The sequence below is a fragment of the Drosophila virilis genome, chromosome 4 (assembly GCF_030788295.1).
Source record: "Drosophila virilis strain 15010-1051.87 chromosome 4, Dvir_AGI_RSII-ME, whole genome shotgun sequence".
Taxonomy (NCBI): Eukaryota; Metazoa; Arthropoda; class Insecta; order Diptera; family Drosophilidae; genus Drosophila; species Drosophila virilis.
In genome coordinates this window covers 19996798-20009141 of record NC_091546.1, presented here as the reverse complement: position 1 = coordinate 20009141, position 12344 = coordinate 19996798, and the positions used below count along the sequence as shown (strand labels likewise).

Below are 12344 nucleotides of genomic sequence, written 5' to 3'. Positions count from 1 at the left end.
CGCGTGAATACAGTTGATATGAATGCACATCTTTAATTCATGTGCAAACATTTTCCAGGTGGTCGCAATCGTCGTGTCTCAGAGGCTTTTGTCACATCGGGCAAGACAATCGAAGATCTGGAGAAAGAGATGCTCAATGGCCAAAAATTGCAGGGCCCGCCCACTGCCGAGGAGGTTAACTATATGTTGAAAAACAAAGGCCTGGAGGATAAGTGCGTGCCACGTTTTATATCCAAACTAAAATCGTATTTAACAAATTGTTTATATTTATATACTTGCAGATTCCCATTGTTCACCGCCATACACAAAATTTGCACAAATCAGCTTAAGCCTAAAGATTTAATCGATTGCATACGCAATCATCCCGAGCATATGTAAGTGTTGAGTTTTTGTTTCTTGTTTTTCTTGTTTTGCTTTTTGCACAGCTGCACATGATATCTCCAAGAGTTCCGTATTACTTTCCCGTAAATCCCTTCCTGTCTATGCCTACGTCCCACACACACACGAACCCACAACCTTTTGAGTTTTTCCGTATTTTGTGTTTAATTTGCAATTTTATTTCCCTTCTTGTAACAACCAATTTATGTTAATTAATTGTTTTTAGTTATGCCTATTTAAATTTAGTTTTGTGCACTCCTCAATAACTTTTAGCATGTTTTGTTGATTTAATATATACTTCTGATTAAGTTAACAATTTAATATAACAAAATATGAACAATAAAACTCGAAAACAAAATTCTAAATTATCAAATTGTAAAATACTTTCAAAAAAAAAGTTTTAAATAATATATATATTTTTCTTTTAGAAATTATCGCTCATTCCCAATTCCCCCTTCATAATAGCTCATACATATTAAACCCTACATCTAATCCCAATCCAACTAATAGATCCTGCATATCATGTACATTTCTAAAAACAAGCAAAAACAATCAACGACTTTTATGTTTCATCAACAAAACAATTTGTTTTCTTCTCTTCTTTTTTATATGATTTCTCATAGGGATACGTTCATCATGCCGTCGCCAAAACTCTAAACTGTGTTAAACCAAAACAAAAAAATGTTCTAAAAGTTTAATTCGATTGTAAATACTATTTGTTTATATATCAAGTCAAGTCAAGTCAAGTCAAGTCCAGTCAGACACACACAAAATATTATCATGCACATCCACACACGCATTTGCAACCGATACGTATTCGAAAATCGTTTCCTTCGCCAAGCTCAACACGCATTTTATAATACAACTCGATTCTTTTTAAAATGGTTTTCAAAAACCAATGTATGTGTTCATAGGTGAAAATGTCAGTGTCATATTTGTTAAACCAAAATCAGTTTTGTTAAACACGAATAAAGTATTTAAATAATGTTTTTGTTCTGTACATATCAAAAGAAAAACGCATAATTAGCAAAAAAAAAAAAAAAACATACTTATTTTTGAAATGAAACATATTTTTTGAAGAAATTGGCAGCTATACAAATCGGCAGCGAGCAGTACGTATCAAAATTTGATATACTTATTATTAATTGAATTTTACGTTATTTGTTTAACTCACGTTTGTATTTGAATGCAATTTGAAATGTTACGCTTATTAAAGCCAAGCACTTTTATAAATAATGAGTTTTGTTTTCTATTCCGCAGGCAAACTTTGTAAAATATATATTAAAACACAAATTTCTAAACGTTTTTATGCACCAAAAACAAGAAAACAAAAAAAAAAACCAAACACAAGCAAATAGTCATTTTTTTTAGCACACATTTTAAAATCCTCAATACGCCAGCCAACGACAAGAATGGCATATACATAGGTTGTTAATTTATTGTTAAAATCCAACGCATATCCAGCGAACCACAGAAACGAACAAAAACCAATCTTGAAGTCTGCTTTTTGTTTTAACTTAGTTTATAAACGATAAATTAGCAAATGAAATTGTGCGCATGTACCTAAAGACAATTGTAAATCAATTTTACAATTACAATTAAAAACAACAGAAGAGGCGTAATAAACGGAACAACAATGGTTTAATTTAAAAATTAAAAACTTAGACATACGGAATTTTATTTGCATTAGTTAATTCTACTGCAATCTAAAGTCATAAATAAAATGTAAAATAAAAATGTGTTGAATAAATAAAAGACAAAACAAGTACTCAGCATTTATTTTGGAATAGATTTTATAAAGGCTGCAGGGAGTTTTTGAACCGAACCGACTTGATGTACAAAGTTTGTCAAAAATTTAACTATACAAAATAAATTATTTAAAAAAATGCTTACAAATATGCATATCAAGTTTTGAATCCAAGCTGGGCTTGGAAATGTGGAAAATCGGGTTCTGTAGCCCCAAGACGATAAAATGCCTCGCACCGTGAACCGAACTACAAAAAAGGTTTATTAGGTTTGCAGCCTCAGCATATTCTTTACTTGGCGCCTTAGTTCAAATATACGTGAGAAACTATCGATAACTCTTACATTTGTATATCGATTACTGCCGAACAGCTGTTGGGCTGACATTTTGCAACACTTGAAATACAACTCTGTGTTTACGTTTCTCGCTGACTGTTCATTTTTTTTTGGCAATAACAAAATTTTTTTTTTCCCTTGCCCAGTGGAATATTTTAGCGACACAAAACAAGAATAAAGCTCAATAATGCTATTAAATAGCTGCATAATTGTATAAAAATCAATAACTGTATTTACGTATTTGTTGAATATGTGGCACTGTGCGTTTACTCTGCACTGGACAATGGCGTCATAAATGCCTTTGTGTATTTTCATAGGGGCAGTAGCCAAATCATAAACATCAAAATAGAATTAGGTGAACTACGTGAAATGCCAGCTGCAAATTGTGTTTCTGTACGTGTGTGTGTGTGTGTACGTACGAATGTGCTTATTAATATATTGTTGCTGTGTGTTGTTGTTTTTTTTTTTTTCAGTTGACAGACGTAAAAATCTGCAACGCATAAAGCTGAAACACCTAGGCTAATAAGAAAACGCAGTTGAAAGCAATAATTTAATCTGAACAGACGCTTTATGGCCTTCCATTTGTAGTCAATGAGATGGACCCGCAAAAGATCACCGAATTGGCCAATTTGCTGCGCAAGAATGGTGATAAAATCCTGAGCTCCGAATTTACCTTGACCTTATCAGGTGAGCAGCAGCAGCAGCAGCGGCAGCAGGCGTGGATGGGCATGCGGGTGAGACATGACCGCACCCACCAGTTGCTTTGTTCTAAGCTCAGTCTGCTTATCAGCTTAACCCATTTTGTTAATCTCACACACATTCACTCAAACAATTGCAGGTCCGCTGCTGCGTGCTTTGAACGATTCCTTTACTTTGATCGCGGACAGCGATATTGTGGCTGGAGCGGGCCTTGGCCCAACCCAGAAGCACCAGCATGCATTTCAGGTGGTCAAACCCATCAATGCCAAGTCGAGCGTGTTTCCGGATCTGCAGCTGCTACATGATTTCGTGCAGAAGACAACGTTACTGAAGCTCAACTATTTCCCCAACGATCATTACTTTGAGGGCGCCATAGACATATGCAAGTTTCGTGCGCTGCGTCGCCTGGAGGTGCACAAGATCAACATATGCCAGGTGGTGGGAATTCAAGCGCTTCGCGCCCAGCTCCAGCATTTGATATGCATCAAGAGTATAAGCAATGTGGAGGATATCATAACGCATTGCGGCGGCGATAATTCGAATGGTTTTGTCTGGAACGAGCTGCAGTCCGCGGACTTTAGCTACAACAATTTGCGTGCAGTGGACACGGCCCTGGAGTTTGCCCAGCACTTGCAGCATTTAAATTTGCGGCACAACAAGCTGACCAGCGTTAGGGCCATCAAGTGGCTGCCGCATCTAAAGACGCTCGATCTGAGCTACAATTGTCTGACGCACCTGCCACAGTTTCATGTGGAGGCCTGTAAACGGCTGCAGGTGCTCAACATAAGCAATAATTATGTGGAGGAACTGCTCGATATGACCAAGCTGGATGCGCTTACTACCATGGATTTGTCTGACAATTGCCTGCTCGAGCATACGCAACTGTTGCCGCTGAGCGTTCTGATGACGCTCACCACGCTCAATTTGCAGGGCAATCCCCTCGCCTGCCATCCCAAGCATCGCCTGGCCACGGCACAGTATTTGCACAAGAATACCGCGACTGTGAAATTTGTGCTGGACTTTGAGCCGCTATCGAAGGCCGAAAAGGCATTGACTGGCAGCCAGCAGCTGCGCTTTGTGGGCACCATGAGTCATCGGCTAGTCAGCAGTTATGTATCCATAAATAGTTCACGTGCCTCCGTCAATACGCCAGCTTCTAGTGTGGGCTCGCAGCTTTCGCTCTCGGTCAGAGGCAAGGATTCATCGTCCGAGGCAGAGCAAGCGCCACCGGATCTGCAAATTAGCAAAAAACGAACTAAAAAACAACGCACTGTGGATATCGCTGAACATGGCGAGGAGACGGCAATAGAAGCAGTTACCACAATCGCAACCCCCGATGCAAATAGTCTGTTACAAGAGAGGCCACAAGAGACCACAGATGGCAGCCATTTGGAGACGAAAAAGCAAATTGAGACACTGCGTCTCAAGTATGGCAACGAGTGGCTGCAGTCGGGCAATGCGGAGCTAATGCTGGGCATTGACACGCCGCAGCCCAGCGAACAGGCGCGTCACGTGGCACGCCAGCAGTTGAACGAGTTCCTGGGCGAGTTTTCGTCGGGCGCGCAACAGGCCGATTCGGAGCCAGAGCTGCTAAATATCAGCTCCACGCCCACGAACAACAGCAATTGGAAGGTTGGATTTGAATCAAAATTGACGCCCAACAATACAGATGGCAGCCCCACGGATGCCGCCAACCTAACACAGCAAACAGTTTACGAGTCATGCGACAGCAGCATTCAGACGCAATATGAGAGCACGAACGATACAATGCAGGAGGAGCAAACGGAGAGGAACGAAGTGCAGCAGCAAGAGATTGACAAGCACAAGGAGGTGCTAAGTCGCTATGCAGCTGCGAGCGCTGAGCAGGATGAGGAACCAGGTGATATTCTCACGAATGTTGCAACAAGAACCGCGCCTAAAATCATGTTTTTTCTACTCTTTCAGTTTCCGAAGAAGAGCCCGATGAGAAGCTGTATATTGTCTACCATGCGCAAAAGACCAGCGAGCCATTGTTCCTTACGATATCCTCGAATTATATTCGCGAAAAGGATGCACTCAGCGAACGGTATGTGTTTGCCTTCTATATATTATTTATTTATTACATATATTTACTTTCAGCACCAAGACCAAATGGAGCATCAAGGTATTGGAGTCTTGTGAGCGAATCAAATCGAATACGCTGCGCATTAATTTTGATACAATGCAAAAAGATAAACAGGAGCGCATTTATTGTGTGGAGAATGCATTATGCCAGGTATATGAGAGATATCCATATCGAAACAATTAATAAAACTGTGTACACTTAGGAACTTGAGAAGAAACTACGCGACATTCTGTCCCAGCGTGATCTCACCGACATGAACATAACCATTTATAGCTGCATCAATTGTGGCATCAAGTTTACCAGAGAGCGCAAAATCAAGAACTACAAGGCAGCGGGTACAATGAGCCACAGTGGACACTAAACTAAAATCGATTCTGACTGCAATTTTAATTAATTTTTTTTTTGTTTGACAGAGCCACGTTGTCCGGACTGTCGCAGCTTGTTCGTCGCGGAGGTGAACGATGATGTAACCGGCTCGCTGGACAAGCCCAAAGTGTCCAGCATGGAGCCGAAGCTGTCGCCAGCATTAATTGTGGAGGAATCGCCAGTGAGCACGCCGCTGGTATTGCAGTCCAAGGAGGACAATCAAAGTATTGGCAAGTTTTTGTCTAGTCTTCTATATTATATCGAGAAAGTTATGGAAATTATTTATGAACAAAAGCAAAAACAACAAAAACAAATACATTTAATATATAGTTTTGTATAACATATTCCAATGTATTTCGGTTTTGTTAGCTACGTTTAGTTTATAATTCTTGTAGTTATAATTTTGGCTATTTGTTAAAATTCGTTTAATCGTATTTAATATGGTTTTTAATTTAATTTTTTATTTCTTTTTCTTTTTGCATGCTATTAATTACAAAACCCAAACACACACACACACGCACACGCCCATATATATATATATATATATCACACGTAAATCAAATGGCAAAATGCGATCTAACTTTTGTATATTTTTATATATTCTTTTTTATATACTTTTCGCTCATCCAACTACAACAACAACAACAACAACAATCTTCTACAATTGTTAAATACTATTTAATTATTTAGTGGCCAACAGCAGGCTCATCGCTAATAACACACCCAAGCGTAGGAGTTTGATGCAAACCACAAAAAGTTAATATTCCAATTGTATTGTATTTCGAATTTTCAATTTATTCTATTTATTTTCCTTTGTTGTTTAACAACAATTTGCATTTGGCTTCTTGTTGTAAATGTGAAGCAGCATTTGGGCAGCATGAAAACAAAATTAACAAAATCAATTTATACAGCTAACAACAATTAAATCTATTCAAAATTTTTGTAAACTGCTAACGCACCATTTAAGCTACGATCACTAAAGAGAGAGAGAGAGAGAGCAATGCAATGCTGCTTCCATTAGAGATTATTAATTGTATTGAGCACTATTTCAAGCCCAACTAATGCTTGTCCATTGTTCCACAGGCTCGGCTAATTCGTTAAATGAGAGCAGCTCCTGCTCGAAGATAACCAACTCGCAATGCTCCTTTGACTCCAATCAGTCGGTGGTGGGCAGCTCCAATACAGAGCGCGATTTAGAGTTTCGCGCCAATGAGAGCGATGTGGACATTATATCCAATCCGAGCCAATCCAGCATTGAGGTGCTGGATCCCAACCTAGTGCAGAGCGCCAGTCGCAAAACCTCCGAGGAGCGTCGCATATCCCAGATACCGAATCTGCAAACCATTGACGATCACCAAAGTCAAACCCAAAGCTTCATTGAACGCGAGTTTGGGCAATTGCTCGCCGAACAGGCCAGAGCACAGACAGTGTCAACGCAGGCAACAATAGTCAATGTGGACGCAACAGCGAAGGCCAAGGCCTTGGCTCACGTCCAGCTAACAGAGAGCAGTTCGTCGGGTTCGGTGACCGACAGCATATGCACCACCTACGAGCAGCAGGCCAAGCATCAGCCGTCGGAGAAGGCTCAACGGCAGGCAACGGACGATGCCATCATTCTGCACAATATGCTGCTGGCCGAATCTGGCGGGAGCACGAGTCAACAAAACAACAACAACAACAACAACTATGAAGTGACGGCCGCAAATGGTCATCATGAAACGAAACATTTAAAGACAGCCGAAGATGCGGGCCTATCTTCCATGTTTGGCGGTATGTAAAACAAATATTTAATGTATTTGAGGTATATTTATGTTAATGTTGCCTTAAAATAGGCTCTGTACGTCTTACTTGGAAATATGAGAAGCGCATAGAAAGGTGATGTTTTTAATCAGTAGCGACAATAAGAGAGAGCTGTCGTGAGGGTGAAAGTAAAATCTTTTTCCTTTAGATCTTAAACTAGAGAGCAGAGTCACATATAATTTATAGGATAAAAATAATTAACTATAAAAAATTGGCTAGAAGGGATATCTGCACTTAAGAAGAAAGGCAAAACTCCTATAAAAGGTATTTGCATGTAAGAATTTTGACAATTTTCAGGAAGTAAACTACGAATTTTTGATATACGATGATCCAGGTTAGAGTCCCAGGCTAATTCTGTTCAAAGAGTTAGGTTATTAGCTTGTACTAATAGCATAGCAATAAGTAAACAATTTTCAGAATTTGCTCATGAAATTAATCATAATCTTTGACATTTACAGCACTTTTTCAGTCGACCAACATGCTAATGTCCAGTTCGAAGAAGCTAATCGAAACGGAGGCCAGTGCCAGCGCAATTCAGCCATATAAATTTAATTATAGCGATTACAATGACATCGATCATCGATTGAAGCTCTATTTCTATCAGAGCAAGTTCAAAGAGGTGGGCGAGCACTTCAAGTGGCTGGCCAAGGGTCGGATATACAATGAGCAAACGCAAACGATGCGCGATGGCTTATTGGTAATGTCCACCTGCAAGTGTTATCTGATGGAAGCGTATGCGCCGCCACAGGATGATGTCGCCAAGTGGCTGCGTCAGGTGGTTAGCGTAACAGTGAATCGTCTGACACGCATACAGCTGTTGCCCTGGAAACTGGGCTTGTCGTTTAGCCTGCGCCACTGGGGTGGCTTTGCGCTAATTTTACAGGATATGCTGCGCACAAACAGTTTACTGGCGTACCTGGCAGGTAAGTGAAGTGGCTAAGCTATATTATATTTGCTCTACATTCGCTTCTGTTTCGCTAGACAACCCGCTCCCCGATGGGTGTGAGCTGATCCAGCATCCGACGTATGAGGTGCGTCAACAACTCAAATCGCTGATGGGTGAACCGATTAGGATGTGCGCCGTGCTCAGCGGCTGCCAGTGGATATGTGTTCCGGAGAAGCGCAGTTTTGAGCTCTGCACGCTGCTGACCACAGACACACAATTGCATATTGCCGGCAATGGCAAATTTAATTGGCTGACAGCAAACGAGGAGCAGCCCATTGAACTAACGCTGACACAGCAAATGAGCAATCTGGTGGAGGTGGAACGGATTACGGATTTCGAGTACAATGTTAATTTTCTGGATGAAACCGAAAACAAATGCGAATTGTGGCATTTGCAGTTTGAGACACTGGCGAATGCCGAGTGCTGTCTGAATGCCATTGGGAAATCTTGGGAGAAGCTATTTGGCGTGCCATTTAGCTACTCCGGTACGTAGTATTCGTCTATTAGTAAGGGACCAACTATATTCATATCATATCAAACCAGACAAATGTATATATAGCTTACTTTGAATATGTGTTAATTTGAAATTGAATTGTAAGCATTACCTTATCTATTGATCTGCATATATATATATATATATCATATTTAACTAAATATATTACAATAATGCCTAGCTTTATAAATTGAAAATATGTATCTATATTTAAATATCTTAGTGCTTACTTTATGAATCATGGACAATATTGAGCAACAAGCGAGACATGGTGTATATATGGAAGTCAAATGTAAACTATGTACAGCAAATAATTCAAATCACGTGCGATCTAAATATATCTTAATTGCCAAGAAGGTATGATAATAGCCAAACGTTAATAGATCATGTTTTGTAATAGCATTCATAGTTTATATTTATTCTTAAAATATTTATATTTTCGCCAGTATTTTCTTCATTTTGAACTTTAAATCAGGCTTAAATCTTTTGAGTACCGAAGTTTAAAACGCAGGCTTTTCCATTTCCTAAATATATTTGAAATTAAATTTCCCTAATCTATAGAAAGAGCAGCTATTCAATAATGGGATCGAGCGCAATATTATATGTATTGCCATTGACTTTATAAATAACGTTATTGTTATATATTAATAAAATTTTGAGTATACGACAGCTGAACGACATAATTCTCAGGTTTTTTTTTATGTTTCAGAAAGAAATATGTAACATATTTTAAAAAATTGTGGAACTTTCTTATGTGATCGTAACTCGCCAATTATAATTAAAGCATATAGTCTTTATGGGAAAAACTGTTACATCACATACATTATACGATTCGTGGACAAAATGTAAAATCCTCGGTGGAAGTGGAACAATATGGAGTTGCTTTCTGAAATATGGTCAATGTATTCTTGTCCAATATAGAAATGTACCTGATTAGTTACATTTATGAGGATAAAACGCTGGAAAGTAGCAAAAAAAAAAAAATTTGAAGACGCATTTGCGCAGCTAGTCTACGTTAGATGGCGCTGCTTGAGTCCGACAGGGCACAGAGGGCGCCACGTGTACCAATTTTTAACCTAAACTGATTAAAGCACTGAATCGAACGATTTAATAAAAATCAGTTATTGTCATTAATTATTTGTGCTTTGTACAGTTATTTATTGTACTTGGGCTTTACATTTAAATTATAACAATTTGCGCCACCTAGCTAAAGTATATACAATACCCCCAAACTCTTGCAATCGTTTTACTTGTCACCCAATTGTTCGGCTATCCAATCGAGATGTTCCTCCTTATAGCGCGGATCGGCCATAATCAAGGCCGTTGACTTGGATGTGTAGTAGTAGAAAACCGACACTATGAAATTGGTATCAAAAGATAATCGTGCGTGTTTAAAGAAAAGTTGTGTAAACTTGCAACTTACTCAGGCGCTGGAGCACCGTTAGGGCATAGAGGGCCAAGGGCCATTGCTGAGCGGATTCTGAGGCAGACAAACGATACTGATAGACAGTCCAGGAGTGCTGTGAGGCGGACAGCAGAAAATAGACCGTAATGCTGAACAAAAATAGCTTGCAATTGCGCAGGATAATGTGGGAGGCGCCCACCTGATAGACGCAGGTCGAATGTAGCGCCAGTGTGAACAGCAGATATTCAACAATAATGAACGCGTCCTGAATGCTTTTCGGTGATTAAGGAATATTGTTTAGATAACATATATTAAGTTTGACAACATTTGACACTCACACAAAAAAGAATATCGCCGTTTGCAGCTTATCCCGCGACAGCCAAGAGCCAAAAGCATTGAAAAACAAATCGGCAGCCAGCAGAGCCAATTGCAATGCAACTAGCCACGAATAACGGCGCAGTGTTAATTTCATATTTAATTTGATTACTATAATTAAATATTTTCTTTAAAACTGTTCACAGTTCGGTCGTGAACTTTGTTTTGTTTGGCTTGCCTATGTTGTGTCCTTCGTCCTAGTGACGTCAAATGCGCCCACGCGAGCATGCGTGTCGAATGCATGTTAATCGACTATCGATAAGCCTATCGATATGTCAATTGCGCCCTTGCGATTGTTATGAACCACATTTTGTAACTGTTCACAAGAGTAACAGTTGATAAATGGGAGAATGCCCTCTAAGGCTGATGCCTTCATATAACAAATGTCCAATATCAAAATACCAATCAAAAATCAATTTTCGTGTATATACTCTCAGGTTATGATCAAGCTTTTCCACAAACGACGACTAGCTGATGCGCAAGTGTTTTGCACAAATCTTTAGATTACTCTCTTTTTGGTCTCTACCTACCTTTCTCTCTCTCACTCTCTTCTATGTGGCAAGTGCAAATTGAAGCGCGCCATTTTGGTATACGTGAAAAGTTTTTGGCGCCAAAATGTAGCTACATACATATATACGTGTTCCTGTATGTGTTTTTTAAGGATATTTAAATAAACATGTGAACATACCACTATGACCGATAAACAGCTGGAAACTGATATATGGAAGATTAACACACGAGCACACTACACACACTTATTGTATTTTACATCACGTACACATTTTTAATTTGTTGAAAAAAAAGTTGAAAAAAAAGAAGAATGAAAAATAACACAACGACACACGCGCCCGATCATTGATGCAGACGCGCACAAACTAAATCATCTCATTAAGCTCGCGCTATGCTCACTCCTTAAACCAGCGCTCTTTGCTGGGTGCACAACTAAAGTAACGGGATCAAAAGCATCGCCGCGGCAAATAAGTTATGTAGCTCGCATTTCTATGCACAATACACGCTCTGAGCAGGTAGCTGCTGCCTGCAGTATAACATATAACATATGCACATACGTATAACAGAATCAAATGCATCCACAAATGTCCACTCTTTGTATTTAAGCTCTCTGCAAGCAGATAAACCGTTCTACTGCGCTAAATGCGTACACACATGCATACAGTTGTCTCTTTAAATATGTATGCATGTACATGTATTTCCAGACCTCTTAATGGTCAAGCTCTTTACTGCGAGGAAATTTTATTGGTTTTTTTTGGGTTCTTTAAATATTATTGTAAGAGATAACGCGCATATTCGAATGGATATGAGCGGGCCCGGCGCAGATCCTTTAGGGCGAGCGTGGAATGCCTGCGAAATCTCACATAGTATTGTTGATTCAATTCCGAGTAATAGTTGCTGGGCAACATATGTGTCCAGCTGAGCTCCTCCTGATTTGGCTCTGGCCGCCGCTCCAGAAACTGTGAAATGGCGGAAACTGTTGATGGCTCAGAGTCGACGACGTCGGCAGCTGGAAAAACCAATTTCGGGGTCAGCAGCAACAGCAGCAACAGTCTTGTCAATTTGGCCATTTGGAATTGGTGTTAGCCGGTCAGAGATTCACCCTACACCGTTCTCCTTGGTTATGCTAAACCCGACTGCAGTCCATTTGAGATCGTCAGCAGTTTGTGCTTTTTCGCTTTTCGTTCTT

The 12344-nt window shown here is 39.7% G+C and overlaps 4 protein-coding genes across 8 annotated transcripts in view; 2 read left to right on the top strand and 2 right to left on the bottom strand.

Annotated features, from left to right (window-relative positions):
• Nucleotides 1–378, top strand: part of LOC6627491 (glycerol-3-phosphate dehydrogenase [NAD(+)], cytoplasmic-like) — a 1037-nt gene extending 659 nt beyond the window's left edge. The window contains exons 3-4 of the mRNA XM_032437709.2: nucleotides 59–212; nucleotides 282–378. Coding sequence (XP_032293600.2) covers nucleotides 59–212; nucleotides 282–378 — 251 coding nt within the window. The remainder of the gene's footprint in view (nucleotides 1–58; nucleotides 213–281) is intronic.
• The window catches only part of LOC6629025 (uncharacterized), a 27412-nt gene extending 15068 nt beyond the window's left edge, over nucleotides 1–12344 (bottom strand). The window contains exon 1 of the mRNA XM_032437607.2: nucleotides 11334–12344. Coding sequence (XP_032293498.1) covers nucleotides 11926–12225 — 300 coding nt within the window. The 5' untranslated portion in view covers nucleotides 12226–12344 and the 3' untranslated portion in view covers nucleotides 11334–11925. The remainder of the gene's footprint in view (nucleotides 1–11333) is intronic.
• Nucleotides 2315–9245, top strand: LOC6629023 (serine/threonine-protein kinase 11-interacting protein). 5 transcript variants are annotated; one of them, XM_015172689.3, is made up of 11 exons: nucleotides 2315–2850; nucleotides 2931–3144; nucleotides 3296–5035; nucleotides 5101–5221; nucleotides 5275–5410; nucleotides 5463–5595; nucleotides 5674–5850; nucleotides 6317–6382; nucleotides 6710–7396; nucleotides 7885–8349; nucleotides 8408–9245. In XM_015172689.3, the coding sequence occupies exons 2-11, from the start codon at nucleotides 3054–3056 to the stop codon at nucleotides 8863–8865; spliced, it is 4074 nt and encodes a 1357-aa protein (XP_015028175.1). In that variant the 5' UTR covers nucleotides 2315–2850; nucleotides 2931–3053; the 3' UTR covers nucleotides 8866–9245. The 5 variants fall into 5 exon arrangements, with proteins under 5 accessions (XP_015028175.1, XP_015028174.1, XP_015028172.1 ...); XM_015172688.3 differs by having other exon boundaries at nucleotides 2316–2812; nucleotides 5674–5856; XM_015172686.3 differs by having other exon boundaries at nucleotides 2316–2850; nucleotides 5674–5856.
• Nucleotides 9988–10852, bottom strand: LOC6629024 (transmembrane protein 138). The gene is made up of 3 exons (XM_002051335.4): nucleotides 10609–10852; nucleotides 10289–10542; nucleotides 9988–10221 (listed from the first exon to the last, which is right to left on the bottom strand). Exons 1-3 carry the CDS (start codon nucleotides 10740–10742, stop codon nucleotides 10112–10114), a joined length of 498 nt encoding a protein of 165 aa, XP_002051371.1. The 5' UTR covers nucleotides 10743–10852; the 3' UTR covers nucleotides 9988–10111.

Coding starts and splice junctions, on each gene's coding strand:
- LOC6629023 (XM_015172688.3), top strand. CDS start 3,054: ATGGACCCGCAAAAGATCACCGAATTGGCCAATTTGCTGCGCAAGAAT. Junction 6,383..6,709: donor TTTGATGCAAACCACAAAAA/GTTAATATTCCA, acceptor ATTGTTCCACAG/GCTCGGCTAATTCGTTAAAT. Junction 7,397..7,884: donor CCTATCTTCCATGTTTGGCG/GTATGTAAAACA, acceptor TGACATTTACAG/CACTTTTTCAGTCGACCAAC.
- LOC6629024 (XM_002051335.4), bottom strand. CDS start 10,742: ATGAAATTAACACTGCGCCGTTATTCGTGGCTAGTTGCATTGCAATTG. Junction 10,543..10,608: donor ACGGCGATATTCTTTTTTGT/GTGAGTGTCAAA, acceptor ATCACCGAAAAG/CATTCAGGACGCGTTCATTA. Junction 10,222..10,288: donor AACGGTGCTCCAGCGCCTGA/GTAAGTTGCAAG, acceptor CCAATTTCATAG/TGTCGGTTTTCTACTACTAC.